This window comes from Pongo pygmaeus, chromosome 10, assembly GCF_028885625.2.
Source record: "Pongo pygmaeus isolate AG05252 chromosome 10, NHGRI_mPonPyg2-v2.0_pri, whole genome shotgun sequence".
Lineage (NCBI taxonomy): Eukaryota > Metazoa > Chordata > Mammalia > Primates > Hominidae > Pongo > Pongo pygmaeus.
Window position 1 is genome coordinate 127,252,662 of NC_072383.2, and position 24,633 is coordinate 127,277,294.

The window sequence follows — 24,633 nt, forward strand, 5'->3', positions numbered from 1 at the left end:
AGTGACCTGTTCAAAGAATGGAAGAACCCTAAAACAGCAGGCGAGACCACAAGCCCACTCCATCTGTATTTTATAGAAAATAAACTCAGCATTTGCTTAAAAGCAAACGGGTTTCCTTTAGACTTTTTTCCAGTTAAGAAAAGGAGAGAAAAGGAATCTTTATGTCCAGGAAGAATGAAGAATGACAAGACAGCTTGTTGACAAATACTTCCTGTTGGCGAATGCTCCCGCTGCAGATAGGCCTAGAATCCTGTGCCCCGCCCCTTCACAGAGCCCTTGGCTCACAACCTTCTCCAAGCAGATGAGTCTCTAAGTCCCTACACTTCAAGATTTAAGAGTATTTTTTTGGATTGGGATAAATACCTCAAAATAAAAGCATCAGATGTGGCTTTTGGTTTTTACAAAATATTACAAGTTGCCTAAATAGTCCATGTTTAAGGACAGACAGCCGGAGCTCTTTCTGGAATGTCATACCTCGGCAGGGCCTTTTGTGCATGTTTTAAGCTGATTCTGAAATTAGGAGCTTAAAATGGAAGCGCTGAGCCATCCCTGAAGAGAGGGAGGCAATGTGCCCTTGTTGCTGGTGACCCCAGAACAAGGCCTCTGGGCTGAGAACAGGAGAGAATGTTATTTCTTTGAAAAGCCATCTTGACAATCCAAGTCCGTTTGGCTGCAGCACCAAAGGCAGCTTTGATCTGCTCGCCAGTGTCCCTGCCGGGAAAAGGATTAGGGTCCTTCCAGAGGACAGCAGAGCCAGGCTGCCCCATATGCTGGCGGTTTGCACAGGCTGCACTGAGAGGAAGGGACAGCAGGGAAGTCTGGAAAGAAGGAGAGAGAGCAACTCCCATCTCCTCTCAATATACGAATGCAGGCTTGTTTGGGTTTTCTGGGGGTTTTAAAAAACAGAAGCAAGGAGATGGGCTTTCTTGGGTTTTCAAAGTTAGCAACTGGGGCAATTGAAGTTTCTGGGTCATGAGTGTGTAGCAAGTTCTTAGCCATGCCCTCATGTAGCATAAGCCCATGGGGGATCTTAGCAAAGAAAATATTCAAATAGCAAGGAGGCTGCTTGTGGTCCTTCTGTTGATGTCAGGGATGGTTCAAATAACCCTGGAAGCGAGAGGTGACATGCTGCACTTTCCTACCTTGGAGTTGAGCCTGTGAGTCCCCAATATTCAGTGACTTAGCCGGCTGAATCTTGTAAATCAGGAATCTCAAACTCAAAAGCACCTGACGGACAAGCAGGCAGGTCCATGGTGCACAGTGGGCTGAGTATAGGATGACAGCAACACTGGGGCTGTAAGTCACCTCCTCCCATCATCTCCATGCGGGGAGAAACCCCAAATGTTGCCAGTTCCTCCCATCTTCAAAGACAAGCTGGAAACCCAGAGACTCCCCAGTTTTAAAAGATTGAGTTTCATTTTATAGAGATTTTTTTAAAAAACACTGTGGGCCAAGCAAAACCCATCCACAGGCTGGGTGGAGCGCCAGAGTGAGCAGTCTGCGATGTCGAGTCTGAACAGATGCAGAGCCCAGAGGCACGTGGTTTACGCCCCAGTCAGTATCGCCACTTGGTGTGCTGAATCTCAGTAGGGGGCCAGAGGGACCCGAGCCTTGGAACTGGGCTCCCACCCAGTGGAGACAGGGTGGCATGCTTATTCATTCTGCTAACTCATTTTACCTGCAAGAGTTAATAATGAACACTTTCTCCCCGGCTAAGAAAGAAGACGATGATGACAAGATAGTGTCTTTGGTGATCAATGACTAAAAGACACTCTTCACCCAAATGGGTCAAGATCATCAAAGAATCTAACGAATTTAGGAATAATAATATGGTGGGGCATTGACTCATTATTTTTAAGTAACATGAGAAAAATGGCTTATCTTATTACTATTTTTTCCAACAAATGAATAAATATAAACAGGAAAAATCTCTAAGGAAGAAATGAGGAATTAAAAAAAGACCAACATGTCTTGCTTATGTTTTATTTATTTCAATGAACAGTTTTATTTTGACACAGTTGGAGTCTTAAAGAAGCATTGCAAGAATAGTAAAAGGAATTTTCATATACCCTTCACTCAGGTTCCTCAAATGGTGACATTTGGCCATGTTTCCTTTCACCTGAGTTCCCCTCCACCCCAGGCTGTTTGAGAGTAAATTGCAAGCAAACATAATGTCACTTTATCACTAGTTCTGAATATATATATACACACATATATATGTATATGTATATGTTTGTATGTATGTATTTTGAGACAGAGTCTCACTCTGTCACCAGGCTAGAGTGCAGTGGCATGATCTCGGCTCACTGCAACTTCCACCTCCAGGGTTCAAGTGATTCTTCTGCCTCAGCCTCTCAAGTAGCTGGGACTACAGGCGCCCGCCACCACACCCAGCTAATTTTTTGTATTTTTAGTAGAGACGGGGTTTCACCATGTTGGCCAGGATGGTCTCGATCTCTTGACCTCGTGATCCACCCACCTCAGCCTCCCAAAGTGCTGGGATTACAGGCGTGAGCCACTGCACCCGGCCTTGAATATATATTTTTAAAAATAAAGATATTCTCTTATATAAGTATAGTACAATTATCAAAATGAAGAAATTAACATTGATACAAAATTATTAGCTACTTTAGAGGCTTATTGCAAATTTTGCCAATGGTCTCAAAAATATTCTTTATAGGAAAATAAAATTTCTAATCATGTGTTGCCTTCAGTTTTGTGTATCTTTAGACGTCTTTTTATCCACAAATCTGGAACAGTTCTTTCAACTTTCTTCTTAACTCATGACCTCAACATTCTTGATGAGTATAGGCCAATTACTTCATAGAATGAACCTTAGACATTTCCTCATGATTAGATGCAAATTATGCAAATGTTTGCAGAAATACTAGGGACCCGATATTGTGTTCTTCTCTGTGTGTCCATGTCGGGAGACATTTCTCTGTTGGCCGCATTCCTGATGATGTCAATTTTGGTCACTTGGTCAAAGCACTGCCTGCCAGATTTCTCCACCGAAACCTACCCATGTTTCCTTTGTAATTCAGTGAACAACTTGGGGCTAACTTGTTGGAAGACAATTTAAGATGATGTGAATCTCCTGTTACTCATGAAACTCTCACCAGATAGTTTTAGCATCCACTTATGACCTTTGCCTGAATCAATCACTACTGTGAATGTTGTCAATGATCAGTTTGGATCATATCATAAGGAAAAACTGTCCCTTCGATCTGACTTTATGACAGTATCATCGAGTCATAGATTCTTATTTCATTTAATGGCTTACAATCTTTTAACATCATTATTTGTTTTGATGGTCAAATTATCTTCAATGTGTTCAGTGCTGCTGTTCCTGCATCCTTTGGACATATTGTTATCATTCTAAGGGCTCTTCCTCTTTTCTGACATAATAAGATAGGTGTTCCAGGTTCTTCTTGTATTAGGAATGAGACACTTTTCCAAGGATTCCTGGTTTCTTTTAGTGAAGAATGGTATTTAGAAACCAATATCTGGGTGCTATATGTGATGATTGCTCTTGGTATCTCATTGAGGACAGAGTTAAGAAACACGTCTATGTACATACACATGCACACATACATGTGTGTATACAATCTACCTCTCTTTCTCTATATATACATTATAAACTGGAGTTTATATACACCAATCCCATTCTAACCCACTGCAGGTTTCATTTTGGCCATATCCCTTTCTATATTTATAACCCCTTCCCTGACAGTGAGAAACGAGGCTCTCAGGTTCACAATATATTTCTTATCTACTTGATAAGAAATATACAGAGAGTAGTTTCAGAATTGCTAATTCATACTTTTGTCCGAAACAAATTTACTCACTATCATTCAATGTTTGTCTGTGATTCTCTGTTGTCTTTATTCAGGATTTACAGCCAAAATATGTGTCCAAAATTACTTGGATTAGTTCTCCCTTACCCTCCCTTCAGTGTGGTTTTGATATTCATTAATACAATTAAGTTCATTTCTTTCCATTTGTAACCAATTCAGGGTTTTTACTCACCCGTGTTGATATTATTATCATATGTCAAACATTAACATGATTCCAAAGGTCAGAACTATACAAAAAAACAACACCCTCCATCTTTTCTCCCCATCTTCAGCCCCCTTTATTTCTGCCTGGTTCTCACCTAACCCCTGTTAATAACCAACCTTGTAGACTCTGATTTCTTTTCTTGTGTGTTCATGTGTGTTACATGAATGAGCAGATACATAGACATTTTCTTATCTCCCTGGTATGGTTTGTCTCTGTCCCCACCCAAATCTCACCTTGAATTGTAATAATCCACATGTTTCAAGGGCAGGACCAGGTGGAGATAATTGAATCATGGGGGTAGTTTCCCCTATATTGTTCTCGGGGTAGTGAGTAAGTCTCACAAGATCTGATGGTTTTGTAAATGGGAGTTCCCCTGCACAAGCTCTCTTGCCTGCCACCATGTAAGACATCCCTTTGCTCTTCCTTTGCCTTCCACCGTGATTGTGAGGCCTCCCAGCCATGTGGAACTGTGAGTCCATTAAACCTCTTTCTTTTTTAAATTACCCAGTCTGTGGTATGTCTTTATCAGCAGTGTGAAAACAGCCTAATACACTCCGCTTCTTTCTTACACAGAAGTTAGTATACTCAGATAGCCTTTTGCACCATGCTTTTTCACTTAGCAGTATATTTTTGAAAGCACTCCATATTGCTTCATACAGATCTTCTTCCTTTTCTTATTGCAGCTCATGATACTCCACTGTGTGGATTTACTGTAGTTTATTCGATCATTTTTCTGCATAGAGGTATGAAAGTTGTGTCAAAATATTTTGCATTTAAAACCAATGATGAGGCCGGGCACGGTGGCTCACACCTGTAATCCCAGCACTTTGGGAGGCTGAGGTGGGCGGATCATGAGGTCAGGAGATCAAGACCCTCCTGGCTAACACGGTGAAACTCCATCTCTACTAAAAATACAAAAAAATTAGCCGGGCATGGTGGTGGGTGTCTGTAGTCCCAGCTACTTGGGAGGCCGAGGCAAGAGAATGGCGTGAACCCGGGAGGCGGAGCTTGCAGTGAGCCGAGATCGCGCCACTGCACTCCAGCCTGGGTGACAGAGCGAGACGTCGTCTCAAAAAAAAAAAAAAAAAAACCAATGTTGCAATAAATGATCTTGTGTGTATGTGTTTTCTAATTGCCAGAGGTGTATCTTCAGAGTAGATTCCTAGAAGTAAGATGAAAGAGTCGAAGAAAAGTGCAAATGTAATGCCAAGTTCCCTTCCAGAAAGGTCGTACCGCTTTTCATTCTCAGCAGCAATATACTAAGACCGTCTATTGCCTGTCGACTTCCCAATATTGTGTGTTATACTTTGTAATTTTTGTCAGTCTTATAGGTAAGAGGTGGTATTTGTAGTTTTCACTTGTATTTCTCTAATTGTGAGTGAGGCTCAATAGTTTTAAATATATATATAATTTTAATATATTTTTGTGAATATCTGTTCATATCCTTTACTCACTTCTCTCTCAATTTTTAAAATCTTTTTCCTCAAATTTCAAGATCTGTATATTAGGGCCATTATCCCTTTTAATGTGATATATTTACTCCCAGCCTGTTATTTTCCTTTTGACTTTATTTATGGTATTTTTGTAATGCAAATTTTTTAATTATACAGGCAAATTTATTATTTTTTAAATTGCGTTTAGATTTTGAGTCATAATTGTGAAGCTCTTCCTAAACCCAGGTTATAGAGGAATTCATCCATGTTTTCTTTAGTGCTTGAAAGATGTAACTTCTTTGATTTATATTGCTGATCCATTTGAAGTTTAGTGTTATGTATGGTGTGGGGTATGGATCTACTTTTTTCTTAATGGCTGTACAGTTGTCCTAGCACCAATGATTTAAAAGTCAACATTTGCAGCAGGTGCGGTGGCTCATGCCTGTAGTCCCAGCACTTTAGGAGGCTGAGGTCGGAAGATTGCTTGAGCCCAGGAGTTCAAGACCAGACTGGGCAAATTAGTGAGACCTTCTTCTCTATTAAAAAAAATTATAAAGAAGAAAAAAAAGTCTATGTTTACCTCAGGATTTGAGATGCTACCTTTATCACTGACTAAACTTCCATATGTTCTTGGGTTTATTTATGGACTTCATTCATTGGCCTGTTTTGCTATTCATGTACCAGTGCCGTTAAGTACATTTTAAACTCATGCAAATTATTAATAAAATACCCACTTTACTCCTATAGGTAATTTACCATCATTCTGTTAAGTTGAACTCTATGAAATTGCCACCATTCAATGAATCTCACTCTATAGAATTCTCATTTTCATATGTTTCAACCTAATATAAGTATATGCATAATTCGTGGACCATGTAGAATCGTTTAATGACTTATTCCAGAAAGAATATAAAAATTCTAGCCAAGTGGACTTCAGAATTTCTATCCCACATTTCTAAATGGCTTACAGACCTAACAGCTAACGAGCGGCTGCTCATTATTATTATTGCCCATTAATAATCCTGTCTTTGTCTTTTTCTTTTCTTTCTTTTTCCCTTTTTAGTGATAGAGGGTCACGGGGTCACAGACAACATACAGAGATTCTCCTCACTGCCGCCTTACCTACCTGTGAGCTACCACGTCCTCAGAGCAGAGACCTCCTTCTTCCTCAAGGAAGCCAACCAGGACCTGCTGCGGAACTCCAGCCTGCAGGCGAGGGTGGAGTCCTTCTTTACCTACAAAACCAGGCAGCCCCCAGCGCTCAATGCCAGCTATGGACCCTTTTCTGTGGAAAAGGTTGTGCCTCTGGACTTGATGTTGACTTCAAACTTTTTAGGTCCAACCAATAAGTTTAGTTTTGATTGGAAACTAAAAGCCCACATCCTGCGGGACAAAGTCTACCTGAGCCGGCCCAAAGTGCAGGTTCTGTTCCACGTCGTGGGCAGAGACTGGGACGACCGCAGCGCCGGGGAGAAGCTGCCGTGCCTGAGGGTCTTTGCTTTCCGAGAGACCAGAGAGGTGCGGGGCAGCTGCCGGCTGAAGGGGGACCTAGGGCTGTGCGTGGCTGAGCTGGAGCTCCTGTCCAGCTGGTTCAGTGCCCCGACGGTGGGTGCCGGGAGGAAGAAGTCCATGGACCAGCCGGAGGGGACCCCTGTGGAGCTCTACTACACTGTGCACCCAGGAAACGAGCGAGGGGACTGTGCCGGGGGTGACTTCAGGAAGGGCAACGCCATCCGTCCAGGAAAGGATGGGCTGGAGGAAACCACGTCCCACCTGCAGAGGATCGGCACCGTCGGCCTTTACCGGGCCCAGGACAGCGCCCAGCTCAGCGAGCTGCGTTTGGATGGTAACGTGGTCATCTGGCTGCCTTCCAGGCCAGTCAAGCAGGGAGAGGTGGTCACGGCCTATGTCACCATCTCGAGCAATTCCTCCGTGGACCTCTTCATCTTGAGGTAGGTGCCCATGCTTGCCCCTGCTCATCTTTGGCATGCCTGGTGTGAGATTGGGTTCCATGCGTGGCAGATAGATATTCAGGAAGCATCGATTTTCACTACCTTCAGGGACCGTTCAGCATTAACAGGGGAAGGCAAATTATGCACCTGCCCACATGCTCTCAACAGCCCTCCTTACACCGTGGGTTATGGAGGGAAGAAGAGGCAAAGGGCGGGCAGAAGTTGTTTCCAAAAGGATCAAGATGAAAGTAATCCGCCTCTCTAGACCTTCAGTTATCCTCACACTTGGAGAGGGATGTGATTTTTCTTCTGCTGTGAATCCTTTGATGAGATACCATTTGAGTTGCATGATTGAAAGTCTATGTTCAAGAAGCCCAAGAAAAGGCAGAGGAGTGATGAGATCTCACTTTGGGTATATATGTGAAAAGAGCCAAGCAAAGTACACTTTTTTTTAATTAGGTGGTGTTAAATGTTGCCAGTTAGTGTCTGGGAGGCCTTAGTGCATGAGTATAGCTTAGCAATAATTAAGCAAACATGCCCGGCATAAAACTCTTCAGCAAAGGTATTCCATCTTGTAATACAAATAAACAAAGCAGCAGCATAATCCACCTACTGTCACCATTGCGGGTTCAACAGAGAGCAGCATCCAAGCTGTAACAGGGCTGCTCTGTCACTCTGTATAATGATTCTAAAATTTGATACAGGAGCATATGTTTTCTGAGGATAATTAATACTGGGCTAAAATTCATTTAAAGCAAATCCTCTTACAATGTGGACTAGAATGTCATAATAATGAAAGAAGTATTTGTTTTAAATTTGTTTAAAAAATAAATGGGATAAAAATGTTTTTTCTTGTTATAGTTAAGAAGGAGTTAGTTTGTAATTGCAGCTCTGCTTTGGCTCTTGTTAGAATTCAGCCCTAATCATATTTTGAATGAGTTGCTTGGAAAAATGTTTGCAAGCTAGAATGATAGCCCATCATACCATATTTCATTTCTGTTTAACTTTTGTAATATGACTATAAGGATGCTTATTTTTAATTTTTTTTGTTTTTTCATTTACAAAAAGATTCAGAGGTTTCCATTAGTTTCTCATCTTAATCCTTCAGATTCAAATAATTGTCTTCTGAAGTATGCATCTCGTCATTATCTTTATAGTTTTTCCTTTCAATTTTTAAGTGGACTAATTTTGCAGATCTTCATTTGCAAATGTTTTCTGGATATGCTTGGAGGACTGTTATGACACCCCTTTCAGCGACGTTATGAAATCCTACATCTTTTTATGAGATTTACTGTACAAGGGATTCTCACTGCATTTGCTTTGTGAACCTTGGTGTTCAGTGAGGGACATGCTGACATCATGGTGGGGAGGGACAGGTCTCGCTGTCAGCGTATCGGTGGCTTATTGAAAGTATCATGACCTTGTCACTGAGGAGCCGGGAGAGTCAATATTCAGATAAAAGGGTCTGAATACTGGGTTTGTTTCCCCATGGCTTGGATTCGAAAAGATACTGATCTGGGAGCTCTGAGTTTAATTTTTGGTAAGTCCTCTTGCCCCCTGAGTTTCAGATCAATCATGAAATAAATGCATCTATCCCTGGCTTTGGAAGCTGGAGACAGAAAGTCTCCAGCATGGCATGCTAAGTAGTTGTAAAATTTTACAGTGATCATCTTCCCCCTTGCACTTTGTTAATGTCCTGCTTCAGAAAATGTAGGCTCTAGTGTCTACCAGGGTGAGCATGAGCCAAGCCACCTGGGTCCCTAGGTCTAAGGTCCACAACCTTACAGCTGTACCTAGAAGGGATGCTTAGATGGGGCTCTTCAGAGAGGAGGATCTGTTTTCTGAAATTTTCATCACAAAGATAGGCATGGTGGTGGTGAACAAAGGTCTTCCAACCAGCTGACCTCAATTCTGATCCTATCTCTTCTACTTACAGCCTGTGTGTTGGTAGGCAAGTTAACTAACCTCTGTGTGCCTCAGTTTCCTCCTCTCTAAAGCAGATGTAATTATAGTACCTGCTTCGATGGGGTTGTGAGGATTCAGTGGGCTAATATTTATTTGCAAGGTGCTCATAACAGTGTCTGGTGCACTGAAACTTCTCTTTCAATATTGAATATTACTAACAGGGCTGTTTTTAAACACCCATCAAACCTTCAATAAGCATTGAATTCTATCTTCACAGTAAACGGACATTGTGTGTTGTGTAAAACAACTGCCAAATTTATTCTCAAAATTCTATTGTTCCCATTGTACTGTGATTTTGTTTAAAGAGCAGCGTCTTTGTATAATGACAGGAGTATTTGTAGCACAGAGGTTACTAATGGCTTGGTTCTGGGGTGTAAGACTTAGTCACATTAAAGGGCACTGCTTAGTGCCGTCAAGTGCAGCAGCTGTATTCCCTCCCTTCTGATCTTTCCCATCACAGATCAAAGTCCTGGGGAGAAAAGATCCACCTCACCCCCTGTTCAGCAAGATATGGCACGTGTTATATTTCCTTACCTCAGATTTTAAATTCGAAGCAAATTTCCTAAGGGCTAAAAGCAATTGCTTATGAGAAAGTCTGAGCAGCAAACGTTCCCCAAACACGTGTGCAAATGCAAGTCCTTGTGTCTCAGGCGTGTCGGAATTCAATGAATAGGGAACAAACAAACCATCTGAAGACCCGTCTTTGAGGTTCATTCTCATTCCGAAGATGGAATTTCACTAATTAAAAAGGGGACGTTATGGATGGCATACACATTTCAGAGTCTCGGCTTAATTTGAGTTGCCAAAATGATTGGCAGGCAACAGTGTGTCAAATGGAATTTTGCTCTATGTGGAGTCTCTCTGTTTCTCTCCTTCCTTAATCCCCCTCTTTCTCTCCCCCTCTCTCCAATTCTCCTGTTTCTCCAACATGACTGAAGGTACTTCTTTAAAAAAATTAAGCTTTTATGTTTTTAAATAATTATAGATTTGTAAGAAGTTGCAAAAATAGTACAGTGATTTCTCATAGACCCCTCCCCCAGCTTCCACTGGTAGTAACACTTCATATAACCATAGTCCAATACTGAGGCCAGGAAACTGGCATTGGCATAACATTATTAACCAAACTACGGAGGATGTTTGGGTCAGAATGTAGGTTTTAGGGCACCTTATCTCTTTCCAGCTTATCTGTGACTGAAGACATTTTCAAAGGCAAGGAAGTTCAATTAGAAAATTAGTTCCTTGAACACCTGCCAGAGTCTCTTTAGTGTCCGTTAGGAAAAGATGAGCTCGGTCTGCTTCTCCTGTATTTTTTTATTTTTTTTTAGGGAATACAGAGAACTTCCTTCCTGTGCAGAGATGCCATCTTTGTAGGCCCCTAGATATGTTGTGTGTTTCTGTATCATCAATGCAATATGCAAGTATCCAACCGTGCCCATTTGCCAGGCATTGTTCTACAGCAGTGAATGAAACAGGCAACACTTCCTGCCCGAGTGAAGCTTATGTTCTAGTAGGCAAGATAAAATTAATCAAAATGTGCATGTGTGCCAAGAAATGATACAACCAAAGGTATAGTTAGTACAGCCTCCAAGACTGCACGCCCTTCTTTCTGAATCTGGTATTTGCCAAGAAACCAATAGGTATTTGGGCACCGTCTGCCTTAAGCTAGACAACATCTGAGAGGCCCTCAGAGAGCTTAGCCTCAAGCCAGCTGGTAAAGACAGAGTCCCTGGAATTCCATCCTGCATAAAATAAGCCTTATGAACAGCAAACTCTCCAGGATGAGTGGGAAGGCTCTGGACTTCTGTGTGTTGGCTCACAGCTGTGTACAAGAGATGTACAATGCTAGACACTAAGTGCCATGGTATTGCAGAGTGTACACAGCCTTTGTGTTCAGTTGTCATTCAGTTCTTCTAACGCTACAATGAAAAGTCTTATTCTCTGCTAGCATACCTCTAACATCCTGACAGCATCTACTAGACAGCATCTACTAATGTTTTTTTTTTTTTGGCAAAAAGAAAGACAGGTCACTGTTTCCAAGCCTTCTTCTTTTCCAGCTGGAATTTTAAAACTTTGTTCTGCTTTCCTTGTTTATAGTTATTTTCTTTTGATAGCCCAAATACAAAACAAACAAAACAGTGGTTTTCCATTTTCACTGTGGATACAATATTTCTTTTCATTCACTTGGTAAATATTGACTCAGTTAATATGTACTGACCCCTGCCCATTTGCCAGGCATTGTTCTACAGCACTGAATGAAACAGGCAAAACTCCCTGCCTGCGTGAAGCTGATTTCCTAGTTAGGGGAGATAAAAATAATTAAAATTGGGTTGGGTATGGTAGCTCACACCTGTAATCCCAGCACTTTGGGAGGCTGAGGTGGACAGATCGCCTGAGGTCAGGAGTTCAAGAACAGCCTGGCCAACGTGGTGAAACCCTGTCTCTACTAAAAATAAAAAAAAATTAGCTGGGCATGATGGCGGGCACCAGTAATCCCAGCTACTTGGGAGGCTGAGGCAGGAGAATGGCTTGAACCCGGGAGGCGGAGGTTGCAGTGAGCCAAGATCATGCCAATGAAGCCCAGCCTGGGTGACAAGAGTGACACTCTGTCTCAAAAAATGAAATAATAATAATAATAATTACCAAGTAAATACAATGGACAGTGATAAGTGGCTTAGGAAAAAATGGACAAGGGAGGAAGAATGGAAAGTGCTGAGAATACAATTTAAGGTGACAGTCAAGGCAGGCTTTGTTGAAAAAGTGGCATTTGAATCAAGCGTGGTCTTGGCAGGGAAACTCGTGCAAAGGTCCTGGGGATGCTTGCTTGGTTTGTTTCAGGAACAGTAAGGAGACTAATGTGGCTGAAACAGAATGGAAGATAGGACAGGTAGGGGGAGGTGAGCTCAGAGGGGAGCTGGGATTCACATCACCTTGGACTTTGTGAGCCATTGTAAAGACTTTTGTTCCAGGTGAGATGGGGACTACCGGAAGGTTTTGAAGAAGGAGTGTCACGATGTAACTTATTTTTATGTATTGCAGTAATCTAGGTGAGAGAAGACAGGGACTTGGATCAGGATAGCAGCAGCAGAGGTGTAAATGAGTGTGCAGATTCTGGATTAAATTTAAAGCTGGGACTGATGAGATTTGTGGGCAGACTTGTGTGAAGGAGACACAGCATCAGGATGTTGGGGATGAAGGACAGAGCTGCCATTCCTGTGATGGAAAGCCTGTGGGAGAGGCAGGTTTTCCCTTTCTAGATAGTGTATTATAATTTTAATTTAATTAAAATGTACTTTAATACTTAAAATCATCGTTTTAAGGAAAAAATATTCAAGAAGCAAATAAGAGGACGGACACAGATGTGGGAATAATAGTGAAGTTGGTATGAGTCTCGCTGAAGTTTGGGAACCAACACTATTTTTTCATTGCACTAGCTTTAGGGTTACAAGTGGTTTTTGGTTATAGGGATGAAGTACACGGTGGTGAAGTCTGGGATTTTAGTGCACCTGTCACCCAACTAGCGTACATTGTACTCAATAGGTAAGTTTTCATCCCTGAACCACCTCTCACCCTCTCCCCTTCCGAGACTCTAACATCCATTCTAGCACCCTGTATGCCTTTGTGTATGCATAGCTAATTGCAGAGATATGGAATCAACCTAAATGCCCATCAGCCAATGAGTGAATGAAGAACATGGGGTGTATATATCATCCATATCTTTCCAGCTGCCTCCACCTATGGCTGCTGGTTAGATCACAGGAGAAATCCACCCAGGTCACAGAATGTTGGATCATCGAGGTCCATTGCTGGATCTTTTCTATTGGGAAATTCATGGCGTACATGCAGGGAGACCTTGAATGATCTCTCCTCACTGAGAAACCCAAAGACTTTCTCCAATGGGTCTTCGCACAATGGCTTCACTGAGAGGGCCTGGACTTCTTGGAAATGTTTATGGGACTAATAACATACATGGAACTTGGCATGAACCTTCTCGGCAAGATCATTTTCACAAAGGACACTCTTCCATGAGCAAAAAGAAGCAGACTGGATTTTGTTTGCAACTTCACAAAGTGAATTCAAAGGCAACGCTTGCTTTATAATCAAATTAGTTCATGAGACCCAAAAGTCAAGGTGTGGAAGATGGAACCTGTGTTTCTTGTAGCTATAACATTATTTTGGAAGCCGATTTAAAAAAATAAAAAATAAAATAATTACCAACATAAATGAAAAACACATATGCAGATAGGTTTTACAAATATAAGTGGGTTGGCTCCTGAGGGTAAGCCCTTTTTCCATCTCTCTGTTCACTGCTATATCCCCAGCCCTTGGTGTATGACTTGGCAAAAAATAAAGCCCCACTAAACATTTATTAAATAAATACAAAACCAAATGCCTAATATCAAACCTATTTCATAAACATTCCTTTTCATGGATGTTTTGTTTCATAATTAACTGAGTCTTCTTGAAATAAAGATCAGGATTCCTCAGAGAAAGCGTAGGCGTTATTTACTTTTCCAAGGATGTTCAAAATATGTTGACAATGGAGGTCATCAGTTCTGAAAATTCCTACTGCCACCTCAGTGTACCTCTGTGCTCCTGAACCCCTGTGGATGCTGAGGATGGGATGACTTCCACTGACTGCCTCCCCAAAGCCTAGCTCAGACTGAGCTCACAGAATCACTCTGCTGCCAAAATCAGTGTTAGTTTGACTCAAGTTGCAGGTTGTAAGTAGGTAGGTCAGTCTTGACCCTGCAGGTTATTAAAGTGAAGAACTTGGGGGTAGGGGGTGTGAATGTTTGGCCTTGTCAGTAAGCAATGAAATTGATACCTAAAGAGCAGAGGCGGTGATCATTCATCCTCTCCAACTTAAAATAAGCCCACTTAATTGAACAGTATGTTTCATAGACATGGAAGAGATTTGTTCTCTACTTGTAACCAATTCCAAACCCTGCATTAGGGATGCTAAGAGAGTCATAAAGCATCACTCCTGACTGGGAGATTATACTCTGCTGCTAACATGAATTTATGTGTAGTAAATAGACACATCCCCATGTCTCAACACAGTGAAGAGAGACGCTTAGCATAGGGACTGGCTTCTCAACCTCACTATCATCAGCATTTGGGGCCAGCTAATTCTTTTGTGTTGGGCTGTCTGGTGCATTGTAAAATATTGAGCAGCATCCCTGGACTCTACTCAGTAGAAAAAGTCCAGTAGCACCTCCACCTCTGCTCCAGGTCTGACAACCAAAATGTCTCCAGACATTGCTAACTCTTCATTGGGGGACAAAATCACCCTGGTTGACAACCATGAGCCTACACCCTTGGCTTGCAGAGAATAGAGATATCTGGGTGGTCTATGGGATGTGGGCCTTGTGATGGTCCCTCAAACATACCTGAAAATAGAACAGCAATTACATAGCTTCTTTGTCCTTTGCTGGGTAGGTTTTGTGTGTCAGGACTGATAATGGAACCTTCAGGACATAAATCCTAAGAGATTTGTTTTTGAAGTAAAACACTGTGAAATAAGGAGGTAGTCCTCTCTCACGAATAAAGACAGAATGAAAGAGAGACTGGATGCCAAGCATGCAGTCTTTAATAGCCCTTGCTTTGTAGGGGTGCACTCGGGAAATAAGAGAGCAAGGAGCTGCTTCTCAGCTTCGGCACAGAAGGTGATGTTCTTTCCTAGCTGTGGGGCATGGGACCTCCTGGTTCATTAGTTCCGTCCTGCTTTGACTGGTGGATGAGGCCCAGTCATTTTATCAGTCACTAAATCTCCCCCAACCAAGCCAACACCATGCTGCATGTGCTTAACAGCTGCGTATGCTCTCACCATGTTCCAATAAACAAACAGGATGAAGGGTGGACACAGGGAAGAAAGCCTATGAAGAAATGTGCAAGATTTATGCAAGAATACTGAGAGAAGTATTATTTTTCCAAACAGGATGAGGTTTATAGGTGGATTCATTTCTAGAATCTCACTGTATGTCAAGGAAATTCAGGTAGAGTTGAAAGACTGGCTTTTGCCTATAGTCCCCGCTACTCTGGAGGCTAAGGTGGGAGGATTGTGTGAACCCGGGAGTTCAAGTCCAGCCTGGGCAACATAGCGAGACCCTGTCTCTTAAAAAAAAAAAAAAAAAAGTGGGTTTCACCTCCTTTAAAAGGACTTTGGGGCCAGGCATGGTGGCTCACACCTGTAATCCCAGCACTTTGGGAGGCCGAGGCAGGCGGATCATGAGGTCAGGAGATCAAAACCATCCTGGCTAACATGGTGAAACCCCATCTCTACTAAAAAAAAAAAAAAAATTAGCTGGGCGTGGTGGCAGGCGCCTGTAGTCGTGCTGAGGCAGGAGAATGGCATGAACCCAGGAGGCAGAGCTTGCAGTGAGCCGAGATCATGCCACTGCACTCAAGCCTGGGCGACAGAGCGAGACTCTGTCTCAAAAAAAAAAAAAAAAGACTTTGGGAGGCTAATCCATTGCAGACTAAACCTGAGTTTCTAACCAGCTCAGGGCAAAGGGCAAAGTCACAGATTCCCACGGGAGGGTGAGAGGTGGGATTCATAGAACATTCCTGTTCTAATAGACAAACACCAATCATGGCTGCTCAGATGTGAGTCTCCTACTTATGCATGAAATATACACGATTACAAAATACATAAATGTTCACATCAGCTTTCCTTTTGATGGCTGAATAATATACCACTGTATGCACAGATCACCTGATGAACAAAGGAGCAAAATGTGATATTTACATGCAATGATATATTATTCAGCCATAAAAGGAATAAACCACTGATACATGCTACAATATGGATGAACCTTAAAAACATGATGCTAAGCGGAAAAAAAAAAAAGCCAGGCATAGGCACAAAAGGTCATGTATTACATGAATCCATTTATATGCAATGCCTAGAATAGGCAAATCCATAGGGACAGAAAGTAGATTAGTTATTGCCAGGACAACGGGAGGTGGCATGTGGGGAGTGATTGCCAATGGGTTTGGGGTTTCTTTTTGGGGTGATAAAAACATGCTGAAATTAGGTAGTGGTGATGGTTGCACAACTTTGTGAATATACTAAATACTGAATTGTACACTTGACAAAATGATATCCCAAGAGATGATGTGTGTCATAGAAAAGGCTATTGACCTTGACTTTTCTTTATTGCCTCTAAACTAACTACACGTTAAACATTGAGCCAATTTTCAAAAATTTATCCTACAGATGGTTTTTCCATTGGGTGGCCACATGTTTTGCTTTGCCCATTACTTGACAGGGTTCTTAGGACCAGACCACTCTTTCTAATTTATTATTATGCTTTGTACTGTATCACATTTAGAAACCTCTTCAGCATTTTTGATTAGTGAGAATGGCCATAACAAGGACCAGTCAACTTCAGTCAGATATGTGGGTTAAAGGTGGCAAACTTCTGCGCCTGTATGGCTGGCCAGGGATATAGGTGAGGGAAGCTCCCAGGGGAGAGGGAGATGTAATGGTAAGAGGATATTTGAAAGGGCCTCAGCATCCCCCACCATAATCTCCATTAGCCAGGCCCTCAGGCCACCCAGATCAACACATAATCTAATGAAGACACTATATCCATGGTGCAGACACAGTTCTGATGCAAACTCCCCACCTGCACACCACAGTCAGCCTTGTGTACACCCCATCCCCTGCCCCTTGGCGCTCATCTGGGAGGGGCCACAGTGAATGGCACTCACATGTGTGCCCTGTTAAAGGGAGCAGCCACATTACAAGTCTCCCTGATTTCAGACATGCCACAACCCGAGACCATAGCAACCAGAGTTACTGGCTCTAAAGAGAAATTAGAAATGGAAGCTGACAGCAGAATCGCTTCTCGACCACCACTGCACAGTCTGGGGGACTTGACTGTGTCTCTCAGTTTAAATCATGCCTCAAACCAGAAGGATGCATTAGCTTCCTGCAGCTGCCATAACAAATTGTCCCAAGCTTGGTGTCTTGAAACAACAGAACTTTGTTCTCTCATGTTTCTAGAGGCCAGAAGCCTGAGATGAGGGTGCCAGCAAGGCCATGCTCCCTCCGAAGGCTCTAGAGAAGGCCCTTCCTTGCCTCTGCCAGCTGTCCTCGATGGTCCTTGGCTTGTGGCCACATCTCTCCAACGCCTGCCCGTCTTCATGTGAATTTTCCCTCTGTGTTTCTCCTGTGTCTCAATATCCCTGTCCTTTCTCTTACTAGGACATCTGTCTTTGAATTTCAGACCCACCCTCATCCAGAAGGCTCTCATTTGGAGAACCTTAACTAATTCCATCTGCAAAGGACCTGTTTCCAAATCAGGTTGCATTCTGAAGTTCCCCGTTTGATGTGAATTTGGGGGTGGGTGAAAGGCAGCATTGAACCCATGACCGAGAATACAGACTGCCCGACGTGCTTCAGAGCCTGCCACTCAGTCTTTCCCTGGTTCTTTTCAATTGCCACATGCCCCTTGGCAACACCAGGCCGTGTTCCCTGTGGTAGAAAAGCAAAGTTACAAATGGGAATCTGGACCTTCGCCACGTGGAGAATAAACTCCTCTCCACTGGAGGAGTCTAGACCGCACTCTCAAATCCACTCTTCTAATTACTGAGCACAGTCTGCATGTATGCCGTTATAGCTTCATTTCAGGGAGCGAAGTTTTTTCTTATCTATTTGATATCTGAGGATATGAGAAACTCTCGAAGGCATTGTCCAGATACCTGGCTTGCTCTGCATGATCGTTGGCTCTTTCTTTCCTGCTGGGCGTAATAAATCTGCAGGATCGAGTGGATTCCTCAGGAGCAAGCGGACTGTTCCCAGACTTCTCATTAGCAGAGGAGACCCTAAAACACGACCAAGTTTGCATTGACTGCAGATTTGGAGCTAATTCAGAGAACTCTGGAAACTCATTTTCCCACAGTCTGTCTGAAATTCATTTCCCCTGTTGAATGTCTCCAAAGGAAGGGTTTGTTTTCATTTTCTTCAGCTTGTCATTTTAAATGTATTCTTCTGGAACAGAGAAAAGGAACAATTTTCTTTCTGCTTGGGAAGAAGTAAAGAAATAATGTTTCCTGCTCCATCCCTGTCCCCCTCCGCAGCTCCCCACAACACATCTGGGTTGCCAGGCAGCCCAGCTCCTGTGAAACATTGGAGAGCGATTTTACTGTTGTGGGAAACATTTAAACATAAAATTGACTCCAGCTCTGTGAAAACAGAAAGGAACCAGAGCCCTTCTGACCCGAATTCTGCCTTCTTTCTTCCACATTCTTTAGCCCATTTAAGTGTCGTCTTAGTTTTCGAGTTCTCCAAATCACAGCTTTGTCTGTTGTGAAAGATTTAACACATGAATTAGTGGACCTGTGACATATAGTCCCTTTCTATCTAAAAATGTGTGGGGAGGAAGAGAGGCAACATAAGCTGGCAAGTGATGATTTCAGAAACATGCTGGGTACTCCAGTGTTCTGGGTACTAAGGCATCTTTAGAGTCCCGTCTGCTGCACTTGTTTGTGGTCGTGTCGTTGCTCCAGGGTCCCTGAATATTGCAAACCTGCACCATTTATGTCTTGGAACTCCAAAAGTCATTAACTGAATTAAAATCTTGGATAGAAAGAAAGAAAGAAAGAAAAAAAAGCATCCCTATTTCAAAAGCATTTTGATTGCATCATGCTTGTTGAAAGTCTTTCCTGGAACCTCCTTGCTGTATCAGCTCCCATTTGCTGTGCTCCTAGAGAAGTGGGGTGTGTTTTTTTGTGTTTACTAGTCCTTTTAGTTTCTACTTCCAAAGCGGGGTGTGTGTGTGTGTGTGTGTGTGTGTGTGTGTGTGTGTGTATTTTTTATATATATATATAAAATACATATATATATATATTTAAGGAAGGTGGTGGCCTGGAAGTGGGGACATCCAGGAACACAAGAGGAGGACGCAGTGTAGACGGGATTGAGAGGGAGGGAAGAGGCAGGCTGTGGGTCTCAGGCTCAGCCTAGGACACTTCCCCCAGGGCTGGATCCTCCGGATTCCCCTTCCCCACTTTCCTCCAGGGTGGGATCCAAGCTCTCGATACTCCACCCAGCTATGTTAGGTGAACGCACATCCACCAGGACTTTCTTCCTCCATCACCTTCCCGTTAAGGCACTCAGCTGGAGAAGCCCGGCATCCTCACCCCCGGCTTGTGGCTGTCACTCAGATGGAAGCACTCCTCAGTACAATGTGCAGGAAACAGGCCATCTCTGACATTCCTCTAAAATACCAGTGCCCATTGGCATTTTGCTCTGATACTGCAAGCACTGCGGACATGCTTTCTTGATGAAGGCTTCTTTCTGTTGAATTTTCCAGAGAGACCTTTAAAAGCAGAATTTGCTAGAACAAAATAAAGGAGTGCACAGCCTTTTCACCTGTTCTTACCCAGTGCTGCCAGGATGGGACCTGTCAGTCCCAAGAGCCAGAGTGCTGGCTCCTTTTGGGGCTGCTGCTTGGGCTATATCCTACTGGGCTTCCAGACAATCCTATTTGTGTGGGTTTTGGCAGGTCATGCATTCCTGATATGCCATGCAATCCTCTCAACAACCCATTCTACAGATGAGGAAACCGAAGGCCTGAGAGAAGAGGAATGCATTTGTCAAGCTTATTTTGGTTGCTACTCTAACTAACTTAAAAAGGAATATTTTTTTCCCTATAACTAAAACTTTTGGGAGTTTCAGATACAAATGCATCAGGGCATGAATGATGTTCCTGGGACTCAGTCTCCCTCACTTATTTGTGCAACTCCATTCGCCCACATTGTTCTCCTTCTCCTGCTGGTTCTCTACGTGGTCACCCCAAGGGTTCCCAGCTTCGACCCTGCTCAGAGTTTAAAGTAGGCTTCTTTTTTATAATAGGTGCAATAAATGTCCTCAGATTGAGTTGTCTCAGCTTGGTATGAGTCATACACCAACCTGTCATCCATTTATTGTGGCCAGCAGCTATCAACATACCTATTTGCCAGGCTACCCTTAGAACTGGAAGTGGTAGATTAATCCCACCAAAAACATGCTATCCGTAAGTGTAGACAGAGTGGTTTGAAAAATAGAAAATCGAGGTGCAGGTGCTAGAAGGAGAAGGGTTCATGTCACGTGCAGGAAGTAGCTGTAGATGCCCATACCTGTGGCATAGAGGAAGGCTGTAAATTCAGAGATGGACAACTGAGTCCAAATCCTGCACCTACAGTTTTCTAGCTGTGCCACCAGGGCGGGTTCCCCAACCTTTCTGTGCCTCAGTTTCTACGTAGAGATGATAACAGTAACACCAGCTCAGGGTTATTGTGAGACTTCAGTAAGATAATTTTAACATATTTGCACATATTAAGCACTTAATATTACCTCCATTTTCAATGCATTATTATTTTTATTACATGCATTTTTCTGGACATTACACAGAGAGTCTATTGCAACTATGCTTGACTGAGTGCTGTGGATTGCAGCCGAAAGCATTCTAATTGATGAACTCCCATCTCTGTAGCAGCATCTACCTTCTTTGGGAGGAGGGATGCCATTGCTTTCATTGAGGTAAGACAGGTTTTTCAACAGGGGAAGAGTTTCACCTAAACTCACTTCCCCGGAGATACCTGCAATGTCTGGAGACATTTTTGGTTGTCAAAATTGGCGAGGGAGGTGCTACTGGCATCTAGTAAACAGAGATTAGAGATAGTGCTAGATATCCTACAATGTGCAAGACAGCCTCCCCACTAACCCCACAAAGAATATTCTAATCCCAAATGCCAGTCAACATGCAGTGATGGAGCAACCCTGAGATGAATAAATGGTTGATTGCCGTGTGGCTAGGTAGATGACCACAGCCATACGTTATAACCAATTGCTTTTCAGGCTGAAAAACCACCGTGCTTCTCTGTGGATCACAAATGTGCCCGGGAACATGGCCTGCTAAGAGCTGTCTGCTGGGAATCTGGCAGCCTTTCCTGACAATGCAAGGAGCTCTGTCTCTTTGAAATGCTCCTCCCAGATGTTGGCTGCAGGTCATGTGTTGACCAACCATGGAAATCAAGGCCAATTTTCATGTTCACCAAGGAGCAAGGAAATAACCTAATTAGCCTATACTTTGTAATAAGTATATCTTAATATCCCTTGTGTTAGAAAACAAGAAGAACAGGGCTTTGATAACATCAGAGAGGGGTATTCAAAGATGGGGCTTACCTTGGATAACGCACTGGCAGAAAGAGTGTCACACCTTAATTATGATGCATTTCATTAGTTCCTAATGACTACATCCCAAAACAGGGTGCCCAGGCATGGGACTGGCTCTTAAAAATGTTGAACCACTGCTCCGTATCTCAGATGGGAGAGCTGAAGGGTGTAGCGGACAGACACAATTATGCCATCCTGAGATGCACACTGGGGAGAGGAGGACCAGGCATGGCTGCACATCACGGTGGATGGGGGAAGGCACCATTTTTACCTCACTGGGCTGGTGGCTGCAGGGTGCTGGGGGCAGCTCGGCCTCCTTCTCAGTAACCCAGCAAGCTACAGAGTCTCCAGAGAGTTCAAGAGACTTTGACCCATAACATTCCTAGTAAGCCTGCAGTGGGCATTTAACCACCCACCAGCCTACCTTATTTTGATGTAATTGATTTTTCACCCCACTATGCTTCGTATGACACAGTGGTTCTTGCCAAGCTTCCAGCCATAGGGCAAGCATGTTCTATTGATGTCCCTATGGCATTGGATACCATAGCACAAATGACGGATAGGAAGGTGAAACCCTTGTTCTAGAAAATTAAATACAGACCAGGCCTGAATAATCCCTGAGCAGACAAAACCAGTTAGGCCTCTTACGTAACCTTAACCTTCCTTGATTTGCAAACATAATGAGAACTTAACTGGAACCATTTCTTGTAAATGCATATATTAAAGAAAAAATAGAACTTAAGCTCAGTCAATCAGAAGCAGCCAACAAACTTATAATTATACAGGCATATGTTGTTTGGTTGTGCTTCAGTTTACTGCATTTCACAGATAATGTGTTGTTTAAAAGCTGAAGGTTTGTGGTAACCCTGCATTGAGCAAGTCTATCAGCACTATTTTTCTAACAGCATGTGCTCACTTCCTGTCTCCGTGTCACATTTTGACAATTCTTGGAATATTTCAAACATTATTATTATTATATGTGTTATGGAGATCTGTGATAGGTGATCTGTGATGTTACTATTGTATTGTTTTGGGGCACCATGAACTGTGCCCATATAAGATGACAAATTTAATAAATGTTGTGTGTGTTTTGACTGCTCCACTGACTGGCCACTGTCATATCCCTATCCCTCTCCTTAGGCCTCCCTATTCCCTAAGATGTAACAATATTGAAATTAGGCTAATGAATAACCCTACATGGGCTTCTAAGTGTTTCAGTGAAAGGAAGGATCCCACATCTTTCACTTTCAGTCAAAATCTAGAAATGATGAAGCTTCATGAGGAAGGCACGTGGAAAGTGGGGAGGCCAAAGGCTAGGCCTCTTACGCCAGTTTCCCAAGTTGCGAACGCAAAGGAAAGTTCTTGAAGGAAATGAAAAGTGCGACTCCAGTGAGCACAGAAGTGATACAAAGGCAAAACAGCCCTCTGGCTGATATGGAGAAAGTTTTAGGGGTCTGGATGGAAAATCAAACCATCCACAACATTTCTTTAAGCCAAAGCCTAATCCAGAGCATGGCTCTAGTTCTGTGAAAAAGAATTCTGTGAAGACTGAGAGAGGTGAGGAAGCTGCAGAAGAAAAGTTTGAAGCTTACAGAGGTTGGTTCTTGAGGCTAATGGAAAGAAATCATCTCCATAACATAAAAGTGCAAGGTGAGGCAGCAAGTGCTGATGAAGAAGCTGCAGCAAGCGATCCAGAAGGTCTAGCTAAGATCATCGATGAGGTGGCTGCACTAAACAACAGATCTTCAGTGCAGGTGAAATAGCTTCCTTTTGGATCTCTTGGATCGCTTGGATGAAGATCCCATCTAGGACTTTTTGTTTGTTTGTTTTTGAGACGGAGTCTCACTCTGTCACCCCAGGTGGAGTGCAGTGGCACGATCTCGGCTCACTGCAACCTCTGCCTCTTGGGTTCAAGCAATTCTCCTACCTCTGCCTCCCGAGTAGTTGGGATTACAGGTGCTGGCCACCACGCCTTGCTAATTTTTCTGTATTTTTATTAGAGACGGGGTTTCACCATGTTGGCCAGGCTGGTTTTGAACTCCTGACCACAAGTGATTCACCTGCCTTGGCCCCCCAAAGTGCTTCAGCCATCTAGGACTTTAGTAGCTAGAAGGGAGAAGACAATGCCTGGCTTTAAAGCTTCAAAGAGCAAGCTAACTCTCTCCTTAGGAGCTAATGCAGCTGGTGACTTTCAGTTGCTCATTTATCAACCCCTAAATCACAGGACCCTTAAGAATTATGCTAAATCTGCTCTGTCTATGTCTATAAATGGAACCACAAAGCCTGTAACAGCACATTTGTTTATAGGACAGCTTACTAAATATTTTAGGCCCACTGTTGAGACCCAGTGCTCAGAAAAACTATTCTTCTCAAAATATGACTGCTCACTGACAATGCACTTAATCACCCAAGAGTTCTGATGGATATGTGCAAGTGGATGAATGCTGTTTACATACCTGCTAACACAACATCCATTGCTAACACAACATCTGTTCCACAGCCCGTGGATCAAGGAGTCATTTTGACTTTTGAGTCTTATTATTTAAGAAAGACACTTTGTATGGCTGTAGCTGCCATAGATAGTAATTCCCCTGAGGAATCTAAGCAAAGTAAATGGAAAAGCTTCTGGAAAGGATTCACCATTCTAGATTCCATTAAGAACATTTGTGATTCATGGGAGGAAGTCAAATATCAATATGAAAAGGTTTTAGAAGAAGTTTGTCCCAGTCTCCTTGGATGGCTTTGAGGGGTTCAAGAATTCACTAGAGGAAGTATCTCCAGATGCGGTAGAAATAGCAAAAGAATTAGATATCAGAAGTGGAGCCTGAAGATGTGACTGAATTGCTGCAATCTCATGATAAAATTTGGAAAATGAAGAATGGCTTCTTGCAGATGAGCAAAGAAAGTGTTTTCTGAGATAGAATCTACTCCTGGTGAAGATACTGGAACATTGTCAAAATGACAATAAGAGATTTGTAATAGTACATAAACTTAGTTAAAGCAGCAGGAGGTTTTGAGAGGGTTAACTCCAATTATGAATGAAGTTCTACTATGA

General features: G+C 42.8%; 1 protein-coding gene across 2 annotated transcripts in view; it reads left to right on the forward strand.

Moving 5' to 3' along the window:
• The window catches only part of TMEM132C (transmembrane protein 132C), a 467,769-nt gene that overhangs the window by 151,091 nt on the left and 292,045 nt on the right, over positions 1–24,633 (forward strand). For both annotated transcript variants that reach the window (XM_054444365.1, XM_054444366.1), the window contains exon 2: positions 6,559–7,447. In XM_054444365.1, the coding sequence (XP_054300340.1) occupies positions 6,559–7,447 (889 nt within the window). The remainder of the gene's footprint in view (positions 1–6,558; positions 7,448–24,633) is intronic.